The sequence below is a fragment of the Aspergillus viridinutans genome (genome assembly GCF_018404265.1).
Source record: "Aspergillus viridinutans IFM 47045 DNA, scaffold_6, whole genome shotgun sequence".
NCBI lineage: Eukaryota > Fungi > Ascomycota > Eurotiomycetes > Eurotiales > Aspergillaceae > Aspergillus > Aspergillus viridinutans.
The window spans coordinates 280,541-298,357 of NW_025091222.1; the positions used below are offsets into that span (position 1 = coordinate 280,541).

At 50.9% G+C, this 17,817-nt stretch overlaps 7 protein-coding genes across 7 annotated transcripts; 4 read left to right on the forward strand and 3 right to left on the reverse strand.

The window, feature by feature from the left end:
- Positions 1–1,186: 1,186 nt before the first annotated feature.
- Positions 1,187–2,429, forward strand: Aspvir_007967 (TauD/TfdA dioxygenase family protein; the record flags this gene model as incomplete). The annotated part of the gene is made up of 3 exons (XM_043271143.1): positions 1,187–1,869; positions 1,924–2,258; positions 2,317–2,429. The coding sequence occupies 3 exons, from the start codon at positions 1,187–1,189 to the stop codon at positions 2,427–2,429; spliced, it is 1,131 nt and encodes a 376-aa protein (XP_043127078.1).
- Positions 2,430–3,054: 625 nt separating this feature from the next.
- On the reverse strand, positions 3,055–7,347 carry Aspvir_007968 (putative non-repetitive nucleoporin; the record flags this gene model as incomplete). The annotated part of the gene is made up of 5 exons (XM_043271144.1): positions 3,055–3,663; positions 3,719–4,348; positions 4,405–4,493; positions 4,543–7,005; positions 7,065–7,347. The coding sequence occupies 5 exons, from the start codon at positions 7,345–7,347 to the stop codon at positions 3,055–3,057; spliced, it is 4,074 nt and encodes a 1,357-aa protein (XP_043127079.1).
- Positions 7,348–7,825: 478 nt separating this feature from the next.
- Positions 7,826–8,431, forward strand: Aspvir_007969 (uncharacterized protein; the record flags this gene model as incomplete). The annotated part of the gene is made up of 2 exons (XM_043271145.1): positions 7,826–7,968; positions 8,026–8,431. The coding sequence occupies 2 exons, from the start codon at positions 7,826–7,828 to the stop codon at positions 8,429–8,431; spliced, it is 549 nt and encodes a 182-aa protein (XP_043127080.1).
- Positions 8,432–8,725: 294 nt separating this feature from the next.
- On the reverse strand, positions 8,726–9,630 carry Aspvir_007970 (reversal of tor2 lethality; the record flags this gene model as incomplete). The annotated part of the gene is made up of 4 exons (XM_043271146.1): positions 8,726–9,028; positions 9,081–9,259; positions 9,322–9,436; positions 9,517–9,630. The coding sequence occupies 4 exons, from the start codon at positions 9,628–9,630 to the stop codon at positions 8,726–8,728; spliced, it is 711 nt and encodes a 236-aa protein (XP_043127081.1).
- Positions 9,631–9,987: 357 nt separating this feature from the next.
- Positions 9,988–10,694, forward strand: Aspvir_007971 (5-formyltetrahydrofolate cyclo-ligase; the record flags this gene model as incomplete). The annotated part of the gene is made up of 2 exons (XM_043271147.1): positions 9,988–10,084; positions 10,135–10,694. The coding sequence occupies 2 exons, from the start codon at positions 9,988–9,990 to the stop codon at positions 10,692–10,694; spliced, it is 657 nt and encodes a 218-aa protein (XP_043127082.1).
- Positions 10,695–10,995: 301 nt separating this feature from the next.
- Aspvir_007972 (small nuclear ribonucleoprotein E) lies at positions 10,996–11,408 on the reverse strand (the record flags this gene model as incomplete). The annotated part of the gene is made up of 3 exons (XM_043271148.1): positions 10,996–11,048; positions 11,120–11,210; positions 11,265–11,408. The coding sequence occupies 3 exons, from the start codon at positions 11,406–11,408 to the stop codon at positions 10,996–10,998; spliced, it is 288 nt and encodes a 95-aa protein (XP_043127083.1).
- A 459-nt stretch (positions 11,409–11,867) lies between these two features.
- Positions 11,868–15,263, forward strand: Aspvir_007973 (nuclear import receptor MTR10; the record flags this gene model as incomplete). The annotated part of the gene is made up of 8 exons (XM_043271149.1): positions 11,868–11,999; positions 12,074–12,166; positions 12,229–12,501; positions 12,608–12,698; positions 12,765–14,045; positions 14,107–14,532; positions 14,588–15,118; positions 15,175–15,263. The coding sequence occupies 8 exons, from the start codon at positions 11,868–11,870 to the stop codon at positions 15,261–15,263; spliced, it is 2,916 nt and encodes a 971-aa protein (XP_043127084.1).
- Positions 15,264–17,817: the final 2,554 nt, after the last annotated feature.

Sequence of the window (17,817 nt, forward strand, 5' to 3'; positions counted from 1 at the left end):
GTATTCCACGATACTTGGACTAGCTCCTGGAGGCTTGGATTAGGGCCGAGGAGCTAGTTTCCCTTCTCTTACAGAGTATAATTATTTAATAAAGATAATATTAATTAGTATTTATAACATCCTTGTCGGAACATGCTTCTAACATAATAATACAGAACCACAGAGCCAATCATCATTGCAATCAGTCACATCTGCTCGAGGAGGTGCAAAGCTATGGGAGGAATCTCCAACGGACCCCAGTAATGAGGATGAGGATGTCAGTAAGGATAGACTTGAAGCCAGATGGACCCTTTCCTGGAACTTTTGACCGCTTTTTCCCTTTCTTCTCTTTCTGGTCTGAACTTTGAATTTGGAACTCTTGAAGTGTGAAGTTCTTTGGGCTTGCCATGTCGCTGCCCCTCTGTAGACTAACTCTCCCCCTTTATGGCGATTATCCTGCATCTCGAGACTCGAGAAAGACTGAGAGTAACTGCATGAACATGCAACCTAATGAATTACTGTCTGATTTCTTTTGAATTCAATTAATCTAATTACCAGTCCCCGGCCCGGAAATGAAAGGGAAATAACGAGTTTCCTAGTCCATCTAGTCTAGTCACGGCCCTTTTTGCGACGTCCGCCATTGAAACGAGATCATTGGCGCCATGGCGACGATGTCATCCACTTGGCTAAAACATTGGAATTGGATTATTTCGATTTAGCTTTGATATCCTACTCGGCTTGCGTTATGTCACTTATGTGTGCATGTATGTATGTCAGTATGCGTCCGTACTTACTGTGTCTTTATCGCCAGATGACGACTTGGTGGAGGCGGACGCTATTGACTGACTCCGTATGATACTTGATACTTGATTAAGATTATGGTTTCTGTTTTATATATTTTTACACTGGATATTTTATGTTTTTTGTTTTATCTATCATCGGCAGGGTTCTCTATTTATTCCATTGCCGTCCGCGCCTCGACATCTAGACTTTTCTTTTCTTTTTCCTCTGCAGCATCAGATCTCGCCTTTCAGTATATACTTGAGAAGCCTCACAAGGTCTTCTTCACCACCTGGAGGAACAAGATCGTGTCCTTTTCATCTTGGCTTCTGTTTCATCTTCATGAATAAAAGTTTCGCGTGACTGGGCCATTTCAGCATTGTCCTATCTAAAATTTCCTGTCCATCATCCCATTCTCCGTTAAATCATGCCTGCTTCAGCCCCCGTCACACCACCCAGCAAGCCACAAGCTGTCAATCCTCACGAGGAAGATATCCCCATCAGCTACGACATCAACATCCCCTATGTCGATGTCACCAAGGAATCCACCTCGCACACCAGATACCCAGAGTACCTCCCCACATGGGACAAGATCTGGTTTGATCCTCTGCGGCCCTTCAAATACGAGGATCCGGCCCTGCGCGTGAAAGACAAGAGCAAGCGCAACCTGCTCGCCCCCGGTGTCAAAGTCACGGACATCCAGCCCCAGATCGGGAGTATCGTGGAAGGCGTGCAGCTGAGCCAGCTCTCCGACGCCGCCAAAGACGAGCTGGCCCTGCTAGTCTCGGAGCGCAAGGTCGTCGCCTTCCCCGCGCAGGATCTCATCGACGCCGGCCCAGAAAAGCTGGAGCAGTTCATGCGCCATTTCGGGAAACCAAACTACCAGCCTGTCTCCGGGACTGTGCGCAATCACCCCGGATTCCATATCATCCACCGCGACGGCAACCGCCAGGAAATCGCGCGCTTCCTCGAGCAGCGCACCACCACCACCCTCTGGCATCAGGACGTGAGCTATGAAATCCAGCCGCCAGGCTACGTCATGCTGGGCCTACTCGAGGGGCCCGAAGTAGGCGGCGACACCGTCTTCGCAGCCACAGACTTGGCATACAAGTAAGCCCCCCTCCCCTCTTTGCGGTCAGATCAAAAACTGACCGAACCATCCAGACGCCTCTCCCCAACATTCACCTCTTTCCTCGACGGCCTGCGCGCCGTGCACTCCTCCGCCAAAATGATCAACCACACCCGGCTCACCGGCGGCCTCGTCCGCAAAGACCCAGTCGACACCATCCACCCACTCGTCCGCATCCACCCGGTCACCGGCGAGAAATGCCTCTTCATCAACGGCGAGTTCATCACCCGCATCCAGGGCCTCAAGGAGCCCGAACAGCGTTACCTCATCGACTTCCTCATGCAGCACATCATGACCGGCCACGACTTCCAGGCCCGCGTGCGCTGGCAGCCAAAGACGATCGTCATTTTTGATAACCGCTGCACGATCCGTATGTCCCACTCCCCCTGTCCTCACTCTAGCTTTTGCCCCTGTTCTGACTGTCCCAGACTCCGCGATAGTCGACTACCTCGATGACGACTACGGCGCCAAACTCAGACATATCTTCCGGCTGTGTGCGCTGGCCGAAAAGCCCATCCCCGTCTATGATCAGTTCGAATAAGCGACAGACATCCTCTGGCTCATCTCATCGCGATCGCAAAAGTCGCAGCGGGTAGACCACCCGCTGTCCAGTCCATTTTCCTTGTTTCGGGCTTCTTGTTCTTTTCCCGGTGATACAGATACCTCGGTTCGGCTCGTGGATTGGGTTGTTTATAGACGGTTTGCGTGTTAGTTCTTGGCCGGTATTCTTAGACTTGTCTTTTTTTTCATTCTCATCCTCATTCTCATTCTCATTCAGGCTTGTGATTTAGATAGACTTGTTTGATTTGCTGGTTTGTGTTGGCGTTGCTTTCAGCGTGGGGGTGTTTGCAAGTGCCTTCCTTGCTTTATTTACCCTCATGATTGTCGGTAGATAATCCTAATGAACCATGATATGACTTCGATTTAGACTGTCTAAAGTTTCTAAAAATAGATACCGAGTTGTTCAATATCGTTCAAAAAGAGATACATTGACAATGGCAAAACTATGACCTGCCTTTTTCATACCAAGAGCCTCGGATGCCGTCTCGCAGCAAAAGTACAAATAATGAAACAAGATAACGCCATATGCTCACAGTAGCTCAAAAGAACATGAGAAAACAGCTACCATGTCGCAAGTCTAGACTAGCATAAACCCCATTGACTCATTACCGCAGAATGTCTGCAATCCGCGTGCGCAGCTCATGCGCAGCTTGCATCTGCTCGGGCGCAATGCCGCCCTGTTGCAACAGCAGAAGCGTCTCCGAGATACGCTCCGCGACTGCGTCGCTTCCGAACACGATCCCGCCCAGCCGGACTGTCTCGTGGTACCACACCCCGATCAGGTACAGTAAATCCTTGGCAATGTATTTCCGGTTCGATCCGTGGAAGGGCGCCTCGTCGGTGTAATACATCGCTTCCAGCACGGCGTAGATCGTTTCGTGCGCAACCCCCAGGTCCAGGAACAGATCGACAATCCACGTCGGCGGGCCGACATCACGCTGGTGCTCGAGTGCATACCGTTCAAGCATCGGTAGGAGGTCCTTGATGGGGAAGACGATCTCGGACATGCGCAAACGGCTGCCAAGACTGCGCACCTTCTCAATCACAGCTTCGTATGGTTGTGGTTCCCCCTTTGCGAGTGTTTCATCATGCAGGTCTTGGAACAAGTGTTGCCATGTGGACCTGATATCTGCTGAATTGCGATAGTCGGCAAGGTAGAAGATCTGAAGGCAGATGTCGTAATAGCTAGCAGGATCGGCGTACTGGTTGAACAGCTGTAACACAAATTAGTGTCACTTACGAATGCATGGAGTTGGGACTGGAACGTACAGTACTAATGTCCATGATGGGACCGTCCACCTCTTTCAGAACCTCTGTTCGGCGCTCGGCTGCGATGCGCGTGTCATCCTTAAGGCGCTGCAACAGATCGTCCTGGATATTGGCAATATCGATGAGATTCGAAATGTCCTGGACGAGGCGCTGCCGGGACTGCCGGCCCACATCTGGCGTAAAAATTGAGGCATTTGCCCGGGCGCGGCCCAGATATTCGATCCTACGACCAAGAGGCAAGGCAAAGGCACTCTGCGCAAGGTGGTACTGAACATTGGCGGCTTCGTAGAACCGCTGCGACTGGGCAAAATACCTCCAGAGCAGGTCCGCATGAGCGATGTCATCGGCTGACTTGCGCTCGAGGTATGTGACCACAAACGGAGAGTTGTTCTGCAACAATCGATCGCTCCACCCCTGCTCAAGGTACCAGTCATACAAACTCGTCAAGAACACTTCGTCTGTCGAATCTGAGATCACGCCATAGGCCTCATTCTTGCGTTTGGCAATGAGTGTGAGTTGCCCATCAACCACGCCCGGATCATGCGCCGCAAGATTGTCAACGGCGATGATGACCTTGAATATCAAATCATAACATTGCTTTCTGAAGTAAAAGTAATCGCGTCGAGAATCCTGTGGCCGCGGGTTAGCATGCCGCCTATTAATGGATGTCACAAGTGGATCCCTACATCTTCAGGACGGCCGTCCACAATCCATGACAGTGCCATGTTAGCCTTGTCGGAACGAGCCGCGACGTTGAGAGCCAGTTGGATCGCGCCTGAATGTTGTCAGTCTTTGCCATCAATGATTGAGGCATTAAGACCTACCTGCAAAGAATTGATTGGAGATGTAGCTCTCGATCGCCGAGACCAAGTAATCCATGGGAAGGCTGTCAGACACTTGTTGGAACAGATGAAGACTTTCATTCAGCAGATTCCGGCCGATTTCCGAGTTGGCCCCTGCTTCGGTGGCTCTCTTCAACAACTCTTGAGCCTTGAAAATGACCACGTCCTCGGCACTGCAGAAGCTCCCGCACCGTCGCCTGAGGGCGTCAGCCACAGTCTCAACGTTGGAGCCCTTAGCAATGTTTCGGTTCACAATCCCCTTCACCAGTTCTTTTGCGATGTCATGACCCTTGCTGGTGCTGAATAGCTCTTCAAATGTGAGCTTGAGGAAGCGCTGCTTCGACTCGTCCGGCAGAGTTGCAACAATCTCATCGACACGCTCGTCGAACAGCACCAGGACGAATGAAATACCTTCAATGGTGTGTGAAACCAACTGAACCAGCGAATGCAGCGCTCTATGTTCGGCCTGCAGCGCCGTTTCTTCCTGCTTTGTCGACACACGGGCCAAGGCTTCAGGACCGCTCAATCCCTCAATGAAACTCTTATTCGCCTTGAAGAAATCTTGCAGAGCAGACAGGTCACGCTGTACACTCTGCAGCTTCGTTGTCGCCACAGATGCCGAGATCGTCTGTGCACCATTGGGGCCGCTGCCGACCCTTGCGATTTCCTTCTTCCAAATCGACCGTAGTAGTCTTGACATGTAGAGAGCGATGCCCGTATGCCTGGGCGATAGGATAACCGTGTCGATGGCTGGCGTGGAGCTGTCTGCGACCGCGTTCTCATTCACCGTCGGCCGGCCTCCGTACTCGATGAACACTTTACGCGCGAACTCCAAAACATCAGGATCATTGATCTGAGTCAGGCGTGAATCCGTAGAGACCTCGACTCCCTGTCCACACGCGACTGCAAGCGCCGTCGCAAGAGTCTCGCTCCGGCCATACGTGCGAATGAAGTTCTTGACCTCGCCCTCGAGCCCCTCATCACCGCCACTACCACCACCCCGAACCAATGCAGCAAACATGTCAACGAGTCGGCGGCGGCGAATCACATGAATGCCGGTGTTGGTCAGAATCGCGATCTCGGCGGCAGCGCTGTCAAACTGAACGGCAAGTTCGTTGCCGAATCCTCCCGGGGTCAAGGCAGCCGCGCTAGGCGCGGAGCAGAAACCAACGTCCTCTGCCCTGCTACCCAGAGAGAGCCAGATGCCTGTCTCAGCTGCCTTTCCAGGGATGACATTCTCTTGAGAGCGAGCCACTCGGCCAGAGTCGGGAGAAGAGATGAAAAGTGTGTCGGTCTTCTGCGTGGGATCCTTGCATGTGAAGCAGAAGAAATACCCTGGCGGGTATCGAACGCTGAACCTGGTAGGATTGAGAGAATGTATGGGAACCCTAGATGCTCCGGAGGTCTGGAACCGTGACTGACCCAGCTCCACCGGCGTAGAAGGAGGGTTGTCGAAAGGTGGAGTCTTCACATGGTGCGCCTGCATGCTTGTCGGCGCATTCGTGCCATTCGGAGCTGGCGACCAGCTATAAGAGGCCGTCGCACTGAGATAGATACGGTAACCGGTTGCGGTTGTGGCCATTAAATGATATCTCGAGGCTTCAGCAGCTGGGATAGGGCTAATGGACACAATTGGAACTTTCGGGTTGAGAGTCTCATTGGACGCAATGATGTGCCCAATGTTCGCGTATATGTCCATGGCTGGTTTGGTGATAGCCAAAGCCAAGGTACCGTCTGGTTTCATGTGGAAAACTCTAATGGTCGACGATGACGACAGAGTGTAGAGAAGTCTCCTTGTGTCGTCAATCTCCATCTGTTCCACCGTCTCAGTGGTCTTCTGGGTGAAACTCAGACTGGGCGTGAAAGCCGAGATGCGCGAGCTGGTATGGTTGACTTTGGCGCATCTACCTTGAAACCACCGTTCCTCCTGTTGATATGTGAGCTCGTAGACATCGTTGTCGGTAGAGCCGCCGAAGAAGATACGACCGGTCGCATCCGACGAAGCGATGACATGAATATCCAGGCCACGAATAGAGGCCGCCATGCCGGTCTGGTACAAGCTGACTTGTCGCGCACCCCCCGGCGTTGTTTCACAACCCATTCCCAGCAAAATGACCTCGGCAGTCGTTGATACAACAAGAAGGTGGGTAACTGAAGGTAGGAACACTCCGGCGCGAGGCTTTGCCAGCTTGACGGCATTGATACTGTTGGGCTGGTCTTCAAACCCGACCAGTTGTGGATTCGGATGCGTATAGTCCCAGATGTAGAGCGCGTTGTCAATGGCAACCCAGGCGTGATTCAACTCGGCGAAGAGACCCATACTCGTGGAAACCTGTGCTCGATTATACTGATCAAAGATCTGATCGGGGATATTATACATCTTCACTTTCTGAAAGGGCGCCCATGACGGCGAGGTGGGGATCTCGTAATCGGAAGAAAACCCTTCTGCGAAGGAACTGTCAGCCAGACCGAAAGAAGAACCAAGGCGATCAACATTTCCTTACGAGACAGGTAGCTATCCAGGTCCGGATACCGAGATTCCTGGACGAGCGTATCGTTTATTGTGCCTGCAGCACGCTCCTCGATGCTCAGCGTTTGGCTCTGGGACTTCGATGCTGCCGGAGGAAGCTTCGGAAGAGAAGCTGGCGAAGCTCTCTCCGCTGGGGCAGGAGCTGGCTTGGGAGAGATGAGCGACGTGTTCAATACATTCTTAGGTGCGGGAGTCTGAAAGAAGGCTCCAGGAAGATGTTTCTGAGGAGTCAGGGTCGGAAGATTGGGGTATGACATGATTTCGTGCTGTCGCCGTCAACGGCTTGGGGAGAATATGTCGCGCTCCCCGGCGTGGTGGTACTTCGTTCAGCGTGGTAAAGGTGAGGGAGGAACGACTTTAGAGGAAAAGAGAGGCTAGGGACCAAGCATAAGCAAGTAACTGGACGCTGTAACAGATCAGTATTAGCATCAAAGAGTGTTGGTTCTCATCAAATTATTATTATTATTGTATTGAGAGCCAATTGTGACGACAAAAAGCAGGTAACTGGCAGAATGGGAACTTCACAGCAGAAGAGAAACAAAATTGTGCACGGACCAGCCAAGATCAATAGCCCCAAGCAGCTTTCCGCCTTTTCTGTGTTCCCCGACAATGATTTCATTCCAAGTCCTCAATAAACATTGTTAGGCTCCACCCATGAAATTGTGATTTATTCTAATTTCCTTCGGTCTTGCTTCTGATCAATTCAATCAATTGATTGCGCTCAGGAAAAAAAAAATGTTCAGAACTTTGAGGTCGACCAGTCGGCTGAACCTGAGTCCAGTGCGATGGAACTCGACTGCCAGCCCAGCTTCGCCGCCCTTAATGGCCAAGATTAGATCAGATCTCAAGGTTGCCATGAGGGCGAAGGATACGGCCAGGTATTTCTCATGCTACGTTCGAAAATCCAAGTCCGATGTTAACTGACATACGTCCAGATTGAACGTCCTCCGCGCGCTGATCTCGGAAACGAATAACTCCGCAAAGACCTCATCGCCGATACAGACAGACTTGCAACTGCTGTCGCTCATTCGAAAGCGTGCGGCTGCTGCCAAGGAGGCAGCAAAACAATTCGCAGACGCCGACCGGCCCGATTTGAAGGAGAAGGAAGATGCACAGGTCACAATTCTGGAGGAGTATGCCGGCCAAGTGGAGACGATGAGCCCGGAAGACGTCAAGGCGATCGTGTCGCAGGAACTCTCAAAGTTGAAGGAAGCCGGCAAGAAGGTCGATGTCGGCGCTCTACTGAAATCTCTCTTTGCTCCTGGCGGTGCCCTGGATGGCAAGCCTGCAGAGAGAGCAGAAGTTGCGAAGATCGCCAAAGAGGCCGTCGCTTCCACGTGAGAAGAAATGATGTATCATAGAACCCCTTGTATTATGATGTAAACTAGATATTAGTCTTTCCTCTCTTCCTTCTATTATCCAGCACTCAGGAACTGCTTGGGGCGCGGAACAGTGAAAGAGTTACTAATGACATGTTTGATTCCATTCCCTGGGAAGAGGACCTCCAACGCGAAGTGACATGCAAGAATCTTCATTGCAGTATATGACCATTTGTGTACATCAAGATCTCGAACACCAATGAGCTCTAAATGCAAATGCATGATGCACCTGGAAGAGTCATTGCAGTCTAGAAAGTCAAGAATAGATCAAAGCAATTCCGCCCATGGCCGTCATCAGAACACCAAACCATAGCCATTTGTCCGGGTCGCCGATGTGATCGCTCCTCATCAGAGTGTTCATGCCCATAGGAGATCCTATATCTCGGGCAATATGGCGCTTACCCTTCCCCGTCTCAAAGCTGACCGGGTTCAAGGTCTTCGTAGGTAACATCTGAGGAGGTTTAAAAATAAGATACATCGGGGGCATTGGGGTCTCGTCGAATGCCTTGAGATCCAAACGTTTGACGCGATGGTATGAGTCTATGGAGACCGTAAATGACTACTGACAGTTAGCAACGATATCAGAGGGATGCGAGAGGTCCTCAGCGTACACTAAAAGTCTCGGTCTGGTTGTATCTTGTGTACATGCCCACGTCTTTTGAGCATGGATCTGATACCAACTGGCGGCCGTCGACCGCGATTGGAGTCAGTTGCATGGATCCATCTGGCATCACAGTATATTTGCCATGCTGCCACAGCATGATACCTTTAGGACAGGAAGGCGTTGTGGCTGGTGAATACAAATCATGTCAGAAAACAGCCTCCGACGAGAAAGTGTGGGCAGCAACTGACGGTTGGCAATGGCCCGGTAGTACGCCTGTTCATAGTATCCATCTGCAGTAAATGAATATGAAATGCCAGTGAGACTTGGTTCGAGCAGTTTGTCGTCGACCGGATCGTAGAAATCCTGCAAGATACAGCGAGACGTTAGAGATTGATGCAGACCACACGGGAATATCAGCAACTGTGCGCCTGGAGAGAGCCTACCGGGCCTGTCACAACACTGCGAGACTTAGTTGTCCACGTCCCAACCAGATCGGCAACACTACTGGCGCTGACAACGGCGACGAGGAAGTTGAGCAGCAAGTATCCGACAATCATCTTTCAGCGTATCCAAGCAAGAGCCTAGCAGCGTCAGGTAAAGCGATGTGTAGCAAGATGAGGAACAACTCGTGAAGGGATGCCATGTTGAGCGACAACTTGCCCTTCATTGCAGTGAACGAGGTGAGCCATGACTGGTATGTAGAATTACCTGGCCCTGTCGATCCAACCATGCGGATACTCCACATAACAATGTGCCAAGACGTGGTGACCTTCGGGAATATCGGAGAATACCTAAGGCCAAATCGCATCGACGGAATATTGAACAAATTCATGCGCTTGTTGAACAACATTGATCACGTCTTGAAGTGTTCGAAGAATGCGCATTGATACCATACTCTGCCAGCCGTAGCAATAATGATGTCTTCCGGTCTACAGACAGCTAAAAGGGACCTCCGCAAGAAGATCCGTGATGTTCTTCAAAAAACCCCCAATGAGTCAATCATTCATCAATGTCAGACATTCTTATCGCCAACAAATCCACAGTGAGCTAACTAAGCATAGCCAGAGTTGCTGCGGATAAGCTATTCTCCCTCACTGAGTATCAAAATGCCAAGAGGATCGGTGTCTACCTGTCCATGCCTTCAGGTGAACTTTCAACTACGGCCATAGTCCAAGACGCCTTGACTCACGGCAAAGAGGTATTCGTGCCGTATATCCATAGCATAGACTCACCATCTTCGACGCAGAAGAAGACCTCCATCATGGACATGCTGGTTCTGCAGTCTATGGAAGAATTCAAATCTCTTGAACCTGATAAGTGGGGAATACCATCGCTCACCAAGGCGCAGGTTGGGAACAAGAGAAACTGTTTTGGGACAGTTGGTGTCTCCCCAAGGACGGTGGAGGATGCTACGCAGAGATTCGAGGGGCTTGATTTGATAATCATGCCTGGAATGGCTTTCGATCAAGGGTTCCGAAGACTTGGTCATGGTAAAGGTTACTATGATCATTTCTTGACAAGATACTCGAAAAAGGTAGCCGAGAGTAAGACGACAACATCAAAAATGCCTTTACTCGGTGAGAAGCAGCCGCATCCGAAACCCGAAACTCCCGTAAAGTGACCTTACTAATTCCATACAGTTGCGCTTTCCCTCAAAGAGCAAATGCTTCCCTTGACTGAGGAAATACCCGTTGCGGATCACGACTGGCCAGTAGACATGCTCATTGTCGGCGACGGCCGCTTTCTTGTTCGCCAACCCTGATATAACCACTCCGAGAAAGAGTCTTCACGAAAGCAAAGAACCCGTCTATTCAATTATGCATAAAACTGTCCTTCAGCGGCCAAACCGTAAAGTATATGGCTGTGTGGAAATCGAAGCTGCCGTAGATGAATAGAAACTTTTTCCTCCTTTCGTGGTAGAATCACTGGACGGCCTGGATGAGAGACACATTGTCGCCCTTGAGCAGAATTTGACCTGTGATGAACGCGCGTGTTAGCAACACCACTCACTTGCGATATCAAGTAGTCAGTGGCAGCAGTTCATACCCAGGCTTCTCCGCTTCTCCTCATCAGTCTTTGTAGCCATTCTCACTTCCACCGCATCATCAACGACCAAGTTCATGAACTCATCGAATCCCTGGCGCATGTTGTTAGCTCGATAACTTGTTGCAAGGAAAGGAAAGGATCGTACTCTAATCTTTCCCTCTATCCGGAAAGCCAACTGCTCGTAGAGCCAAATAGAAACCGTCGATCGTTGCTGCAGAAGCTTGAAGATGAAGTGAATTGGCGCAAGCAGCGTCTTGCGAGCACCTCCACCGCCTGCTCGGCCGGACATGATGGACACGCGACGTGGAAAATTGTCAAAAGAACGTAGCTGGCACTGAAACTGACTGGGCGTCGTTCGATAGTGTCGTTGTTAATTGTAGAATTCGTGTTGAGGCTCTGTCCGTGGTGGTGGTTATCAGGCAAAGCTAAGCTGGTTGAAGGAGGTTCCTTCACCCGCACGTTTTCTTTGGCCGCCTTGGGGGGACGATTGCGGCTCACCAACTTTTCCATTTGAGTTTCTCGTCACCACATCCCACTTTCCCTACTACGTAAGGACGGTTGCCCGATCTATCAGTTCACCACATTTATTGAGTACCGGTGCTTGGAGCCCTCGTTTCATCTCTCATCTAATGCTCATTTAATGAGTGTACATGACATTTTCCTATAATTTTTGAGCCTTTCCGGCCGGATTGACCCCTCCGCTTCCGTCTCCTATACACTAGATCAAAACATCCCACCTTTGTCGACCATGGCCAGCAAGGGAGGGGCCGCAGGGCAGGCCTTTGGTCCTGTTCTCGCAGCAGTCGCTACAATGCAAGGAAACGTATCACGAAGTGAGAAGACACATGCTCATGAGTTCCTTGAAAAGTTCCAGAAGTCCGTGAGTTGAACCCCTCGATCGCACCCCACACGGATTCACAGAATTCCTGCCTGACACTTGATATTTCTATCTAGATCGAGGCTTGGAGTATCACCCATGAGCTCTTACAGTCGCCGGATGTCCCTATTGAAGCAAAGTTGTTCGCAGCGACCACACTGAAGGGAAAGGTGCAGCAACATATGCCATGATCGTCAGGAAATGTGGTGCATAGAAATACTGACCTTAATAGATCATATTCGATTTAGATCAACTACCGCCGGAGTCTGTAGTTGCTTTGAGAGACTCTGTGCTGAACCTCCTCGTGGCTTATGCGTCTGGTCCACGACCGATACAGACACAGCTGTGCGTGTGTCTGGCGAGCCTTGCCATTCAGATGACCGACTGGAAAGATGTCCTTGCTACCGTCGGGTCGGCTCTAGGAAGCAGCGCCGGCGACTGTGTCCTAGAATTCCTTAAAATCCTACCAGAGGAAGTGACGGAAGGTCGCAAAATCAATCTCAGTGTACGTTCCGGCAGAACCAACGTCTCACCACTCATAACCCAGTCTCAACGGATCGGCACAATCCACCATCAGTGAAACAGACTCTAATGCAGGTGTATCTTTTTAGGAAGAGGATCTTTTGACGCGGACTAAGGAGTTGTTGGAAGACAATGCAGAGCAGGTGATGCATCTACTGATCCAATATGCCCGGTCATCCCGTAAGTACACGTCTGTCATTCTCACGGCGCTATATACTAATCCGTGCCCACTTCGTCCGCATTTAGCAACAGCATCGACCAACCCACGTCTCTTGGACTGTATAACCTCTTGGATGCGTGAGATCCCGGCCGCGAAAATTGTTGAATCGCCTTTGATGGATGTCATCTTGAAAGCGTTGGACAACGATGTCTCCTTCGAATCCGCTGTTGATAGCATATGCACCCTCTACAGGGATACGCGAGAAGTCGATGAATCGGTGTCAATCATTCAGGCTTTATATCCACGGTTATTGGCTCTGCGTCCAAAGATCGCGGAATTCGCCGAGGCAGAAGATGCAGACGCGTTCAAGGGTATCACCAGGCTTTTTGCAGAGGCCGGTGAGGCTTGGGTTGTGATGATTGCCCGGCTACCTTCCGAGTTCCGCGGCCTGGTGGAAGCGGTTCTTGAATGCTGCGCCCGAGACTGGGAGCATGACGCAGTTTCTCTTACTTTCGTCTTCTGGTACGAGCTGAAGCAATACGTCACACTTGAGCGATACGGAGACGCGCGTGTCGCTTTCACTGACGTATTCTCAAAGCTGGTGGACATCATGGTCAAACATCTTGAATACCCAGTTCCTGAAGAGGGCGAAACCGATCTATTCGGTGGTGATCGGGAACAGGAAGAGAAATTCCGTCATTACCGGCACTCCATGGGCGACGTACTCAAGGATTGCTGCGCCGTCATCGGTGTTACCGAGTGCTTGTCAAAGGCGAACGCGTTGGTTCAACAGTGGGTCTCCAAGTACGCATCTCAAGCAAGCGACCAACATGTTCCTCACTGGCAGGAACTTGAGGCACCACTTTTCAGTTTGCGGGCTATGGGCCGCATGGTCGATCCCGAGGAAAGTACAGTCCTTTCGCAGATTATTCCATTGATTGTTCAAATACCGAATCAGGAGAAGGTGCGATTCCAGGCTATCATGGCGCTCGCACGTTACACTGAATGGACCGCTCAACATCCCGAAACCCTGGAAGCACAACTCAACTATGTCATCTCTGGCTTCCAGCATAGTTCTCCCGAGGTCGTGCAGGCTGCCGCCTTAGCATTCAAGTTCTTGGGTACAGACTGTCAGAAGCTACTGGGAGGGCACATTCCGCAGCTTCATTCCTTCTATGAATCGGTCATCGATAAGTTGAAGCCAGCCAGCCAGGAAGAAGTCACTGAGGGCGTTGCTGCTGTTGTTGCTGTCCAGCCTCTTGACAAGATCTACGAAACTATGAAGTTGTTTTGTGATCCCATCATGGCACGGATCATGAATCTGGCGAACAACGCAAGCGATGAGCAAGGCCAGCGCGCTGTTGCCGGTAAGTTTGACTTGCATTTTCCATATCTTGCGGAAGCAGTAGCTGACCAATCCCTATGCAGATCACTTACAATTGATTACAATCTTTGTGCAAGTTGTGAATCCTTATGTTGGCCCGAACGAAGACAACCCGGCCGTCAAGTATTGCGGCGAGATTCTGCCCATTATGACGACGATTGTTATGAACTTCACTTCGTCCACTCCCATATTGGAGCGTGTGTGCCGTTGCTGGCGGTATATGATCATCTCGTACCGAACTGCGATGATTCCTCTGCTGCCCACGCTGGCCCAGAGCATTGCCAACGGATTCGAGGCTTCGCGGGAAGGATGTTTCTTGTGGGCCACCGACGCCGTTGTGCGCGAGTTTGCTGAAGGGACCGAGTTCGTCGACCGGTCGACAAGCAATGCTGTCTTCCAGTTCTACGAACAACAGGCAGTTGCTTTTCTACGGATCCTGAATGAGCTGCCACCAGAGAACCTGCCCGATGGTAAGCTCTATTCGTCTGGTATGATTTTTGTCATAGGTACGCTAACTTTGTCCAGTCATCGAGGACTTTTACCGTCTTTCTTCGGACGCTGTCCGGTTCTACCCCAAAGAGTGCATCACCTCGTCCCTCGCAGTGCCCATTTTCTCTGCGGCGCTCAGCGCCCTTACTCTCCAGCAGATTGATCCTCTCATTGCGACACTGCATTATTACCATGATTTATTCAGTTTCGCTTTCGAAAAGCCCGCCGTCTCGGAGTTCACCAGCTCCGACGGGGATTCGTACACGAATCCACCTGAGGTCAGAGAGGCTGTCAAGCAGTTGATCCTTGCCCAGGGTCAAGTTCTTACCCAGAGGATTCTGACTGGAATGATGTTCTCATTCCCTGGGGACTGCTTCGCGGACGCTTCGGGCGTTATGATGACTCTCTTTGACTTGGTGCCCCAAGAAGCGGGGGCGTGGGTGCAGTCCACGCTCCAGATGCTCCCGGCCGGGACCATGAAGCCAGGGGAGGCAGAGCGGCTGCTGAAAGGCATCGCCGACAAAGTGCAAACCAGGGAAATCCGGAAGATCAGATCGCTACTACAAGGTAGGACCGAGCCCGACCGTTCCACAGTCTCTTTTACGACTAACAGCATCTTACAGATTTTACCCACTCATATCGCCGACGAAACGTGGCGCCTCGCGAGGGCTTAGGCCGGTTGGAGGCTACTCGATTCCGCTTCAGCGGATAGATTTGAGACCAGAACTTCAGAATGAGCATTTCCAAGTGAGAAGTTCATGAACGGGGACACATTATAGCCAATCCCCATCATCCACCTTCGCTCACCCTCTTGGCAAGCGACTGCATGCGTCATGAGAGCAGGTAAGGGTCCATGGGGGATTTCATGCGTTCGAATCCAACCCGGTATGTTCTTCGCAGCAACCATACACAATCTGCGGACGTTCAGAATCCACGCAACACGATGGATGAGCACTCCGGAACAACACATAAAGGGGCGGCGACACATGCCACCGTCCGGTCTGTAAGATTTCGATACCATAGCATTTAGCAACCTTAGAAATGGAACGGCACAGATGCGACCCCAGGAACAACCAACTCGTCCTCTCTCTCTGTTTTTGTTTTCTCTTCCTTTCTCCCTTCTCTCATTGCTTTTTTCTTCGGCATGGCGCCATGCAGGCACGCTACTGCCGATATCGGCAGTTGAATCTCGGTGAAAGCAAGCCTACAGACCGATCGTCGCCCCGGTACGCCAGCCAACTGCATTACCCGGGTAGATCTGACATTATTATGGTAGACGCGGTATGCTTCTATTTGTGGGTCTTGCTTGACTCGTTGGCAGATGATCACCCTTGAGTCTCCACATGAACGTAGCTAACAGGCAACTACACAGCCTTACAGTAGAATGCCGGATCGGTTCACCGATGAGCTTACAGTGAAGGCAGCGTTGTCTTCGCCTAGACATTCACGTCTGCCTAGACATTCACAAGCCTACGTTCATGCCGCCGGTAGCAGAGCGACGATCATTGATTCTGTAACAACCTTACTATCTGGAACTCTGACCCTTGATCACACTGCAGATCACATTAGCAACTTGAGTCAGTCCTGGGGTACTCAAACTTGGTCTCGATAGGAAGGAATAGCAATGGCAGTTGTTGTGCAGAAAGTAGGAGTATGGATGCGAGGCTCCACTTGGCATCAAATAGTGACTTACTTGTGATCCTCAGTACACTCAACTTGAAGCAAGGCTGTTAGACCACACTGGTGCAGACTCTGGTGCTAGATATTGCTAGGCCATTGTAGACGTGTAGAGCCTGGTTATAATCCAATGCTTCGCGGTCAATCGTGGTGTGGCTGATTAGAGCGACTAGGAGGGTCCGATATATATTTCTATTTTGGGGAAGTATGTAGCGAACCTTCCCAAGTCGGACACGCCATATTCTGGTTCTTCAGACTTGAGTACTCGATACTCCGGCAACGGTTTACAGGAGTGAAATCTCTCTCCTCAATCCCGTCTGTCAGAGAATTGAGGTGCACATTCTGCCGTTGGGCCGTCACCACTGTTGGTCCGCCACAGATATTGTCAGAGCGCCTCGAATAATCCAGTCTAATCCCCATTCGTGCACGGTCGTAGCCTCACAGGCAACTCGCCGAGTCATTAGTCCGGTTGGACTTCCATCGAGGTAAAGTCGGCTACGGGCAAAAAATGTCATTGACGGAACGAAGCGACGGGAGTTGGTCTCGTGACGGGCCGATTCTTGCTACGGCACAACCTGCGCGGAAATCTCCCTATCATCGACTTGAGACGCGGGTCTAGATGGCATATTGCTTTTCAGTCAGATGCATTATTGTGCCACCCCGGAATATGCATTGAGGAGTCGCCAAATTAAGATTCCCGGTACGCTGGTACAGCACCGGGGAGGGTCCGCCGACGCAATAATGCAGAGATATCACGCCATGATCTGGATGCTAGATGTCAGGACGCCTTGTCACACGTGGACAGTCCTCCGTTGTATATCTCTATCGAATGGTATCCACCGGACCTATCATTTATCAATCCATTATTCAATATTGACCTGACATATCGATTGGATCGATCCAACTTGACCATTTCCGCGGTCCTGGTCGCTGGGTCAGGTCCATTATTTCGCTGTTTGATGAGACTGTCTGAATCATGTAGTCTTGTGAATCATGATAACAGGGCTGATCGTATTAATCCCTGCCTAATTGCCTTTTCTGAGGTGGGCTTGCTTCATACTGCTTGACTCTTACTGGACAATGCGATCACCTCAGCGAAAGGGACCATCGGGGAATCACTGCGCCCCAGGGAAAACAAGAAAGCTAGAAAATAGGAATAGCCGCGACAGTCGAGGTGGGAAGATCGTTCTAAAGGAATTTGCCTCTAGAGAGAGTTAGACGGGCCTCGTGCGCGCCTGCTCGGATGGACATTGAGCCACAAGCCGTATGTATGTTGTTGTGTCCCTGCTGTGTTGCCCCTACTACTACTATCCCTACTAGCTAGAGATGGTTGTCTGGACGCCCTTTTTGGCTGAGTGGTTGGAAGTATGACATATGTCCTTATGTGGGTGCTCTACTCTAGTGGACGCATCGTTGTAACTGGAGACTGGAGATTGGAGAATGGAGATGACAGGAACAGCATCAAAGACCGACCACGTAGACACCTGCATGAGATCTCTGGGGTGCATCCAGTACAGCACAGCATTGGAGGCTTAATTGACGCAGTCAGCATCCGGTTCGCTCGGAAGTGATGCGATGATTTCGCCCGC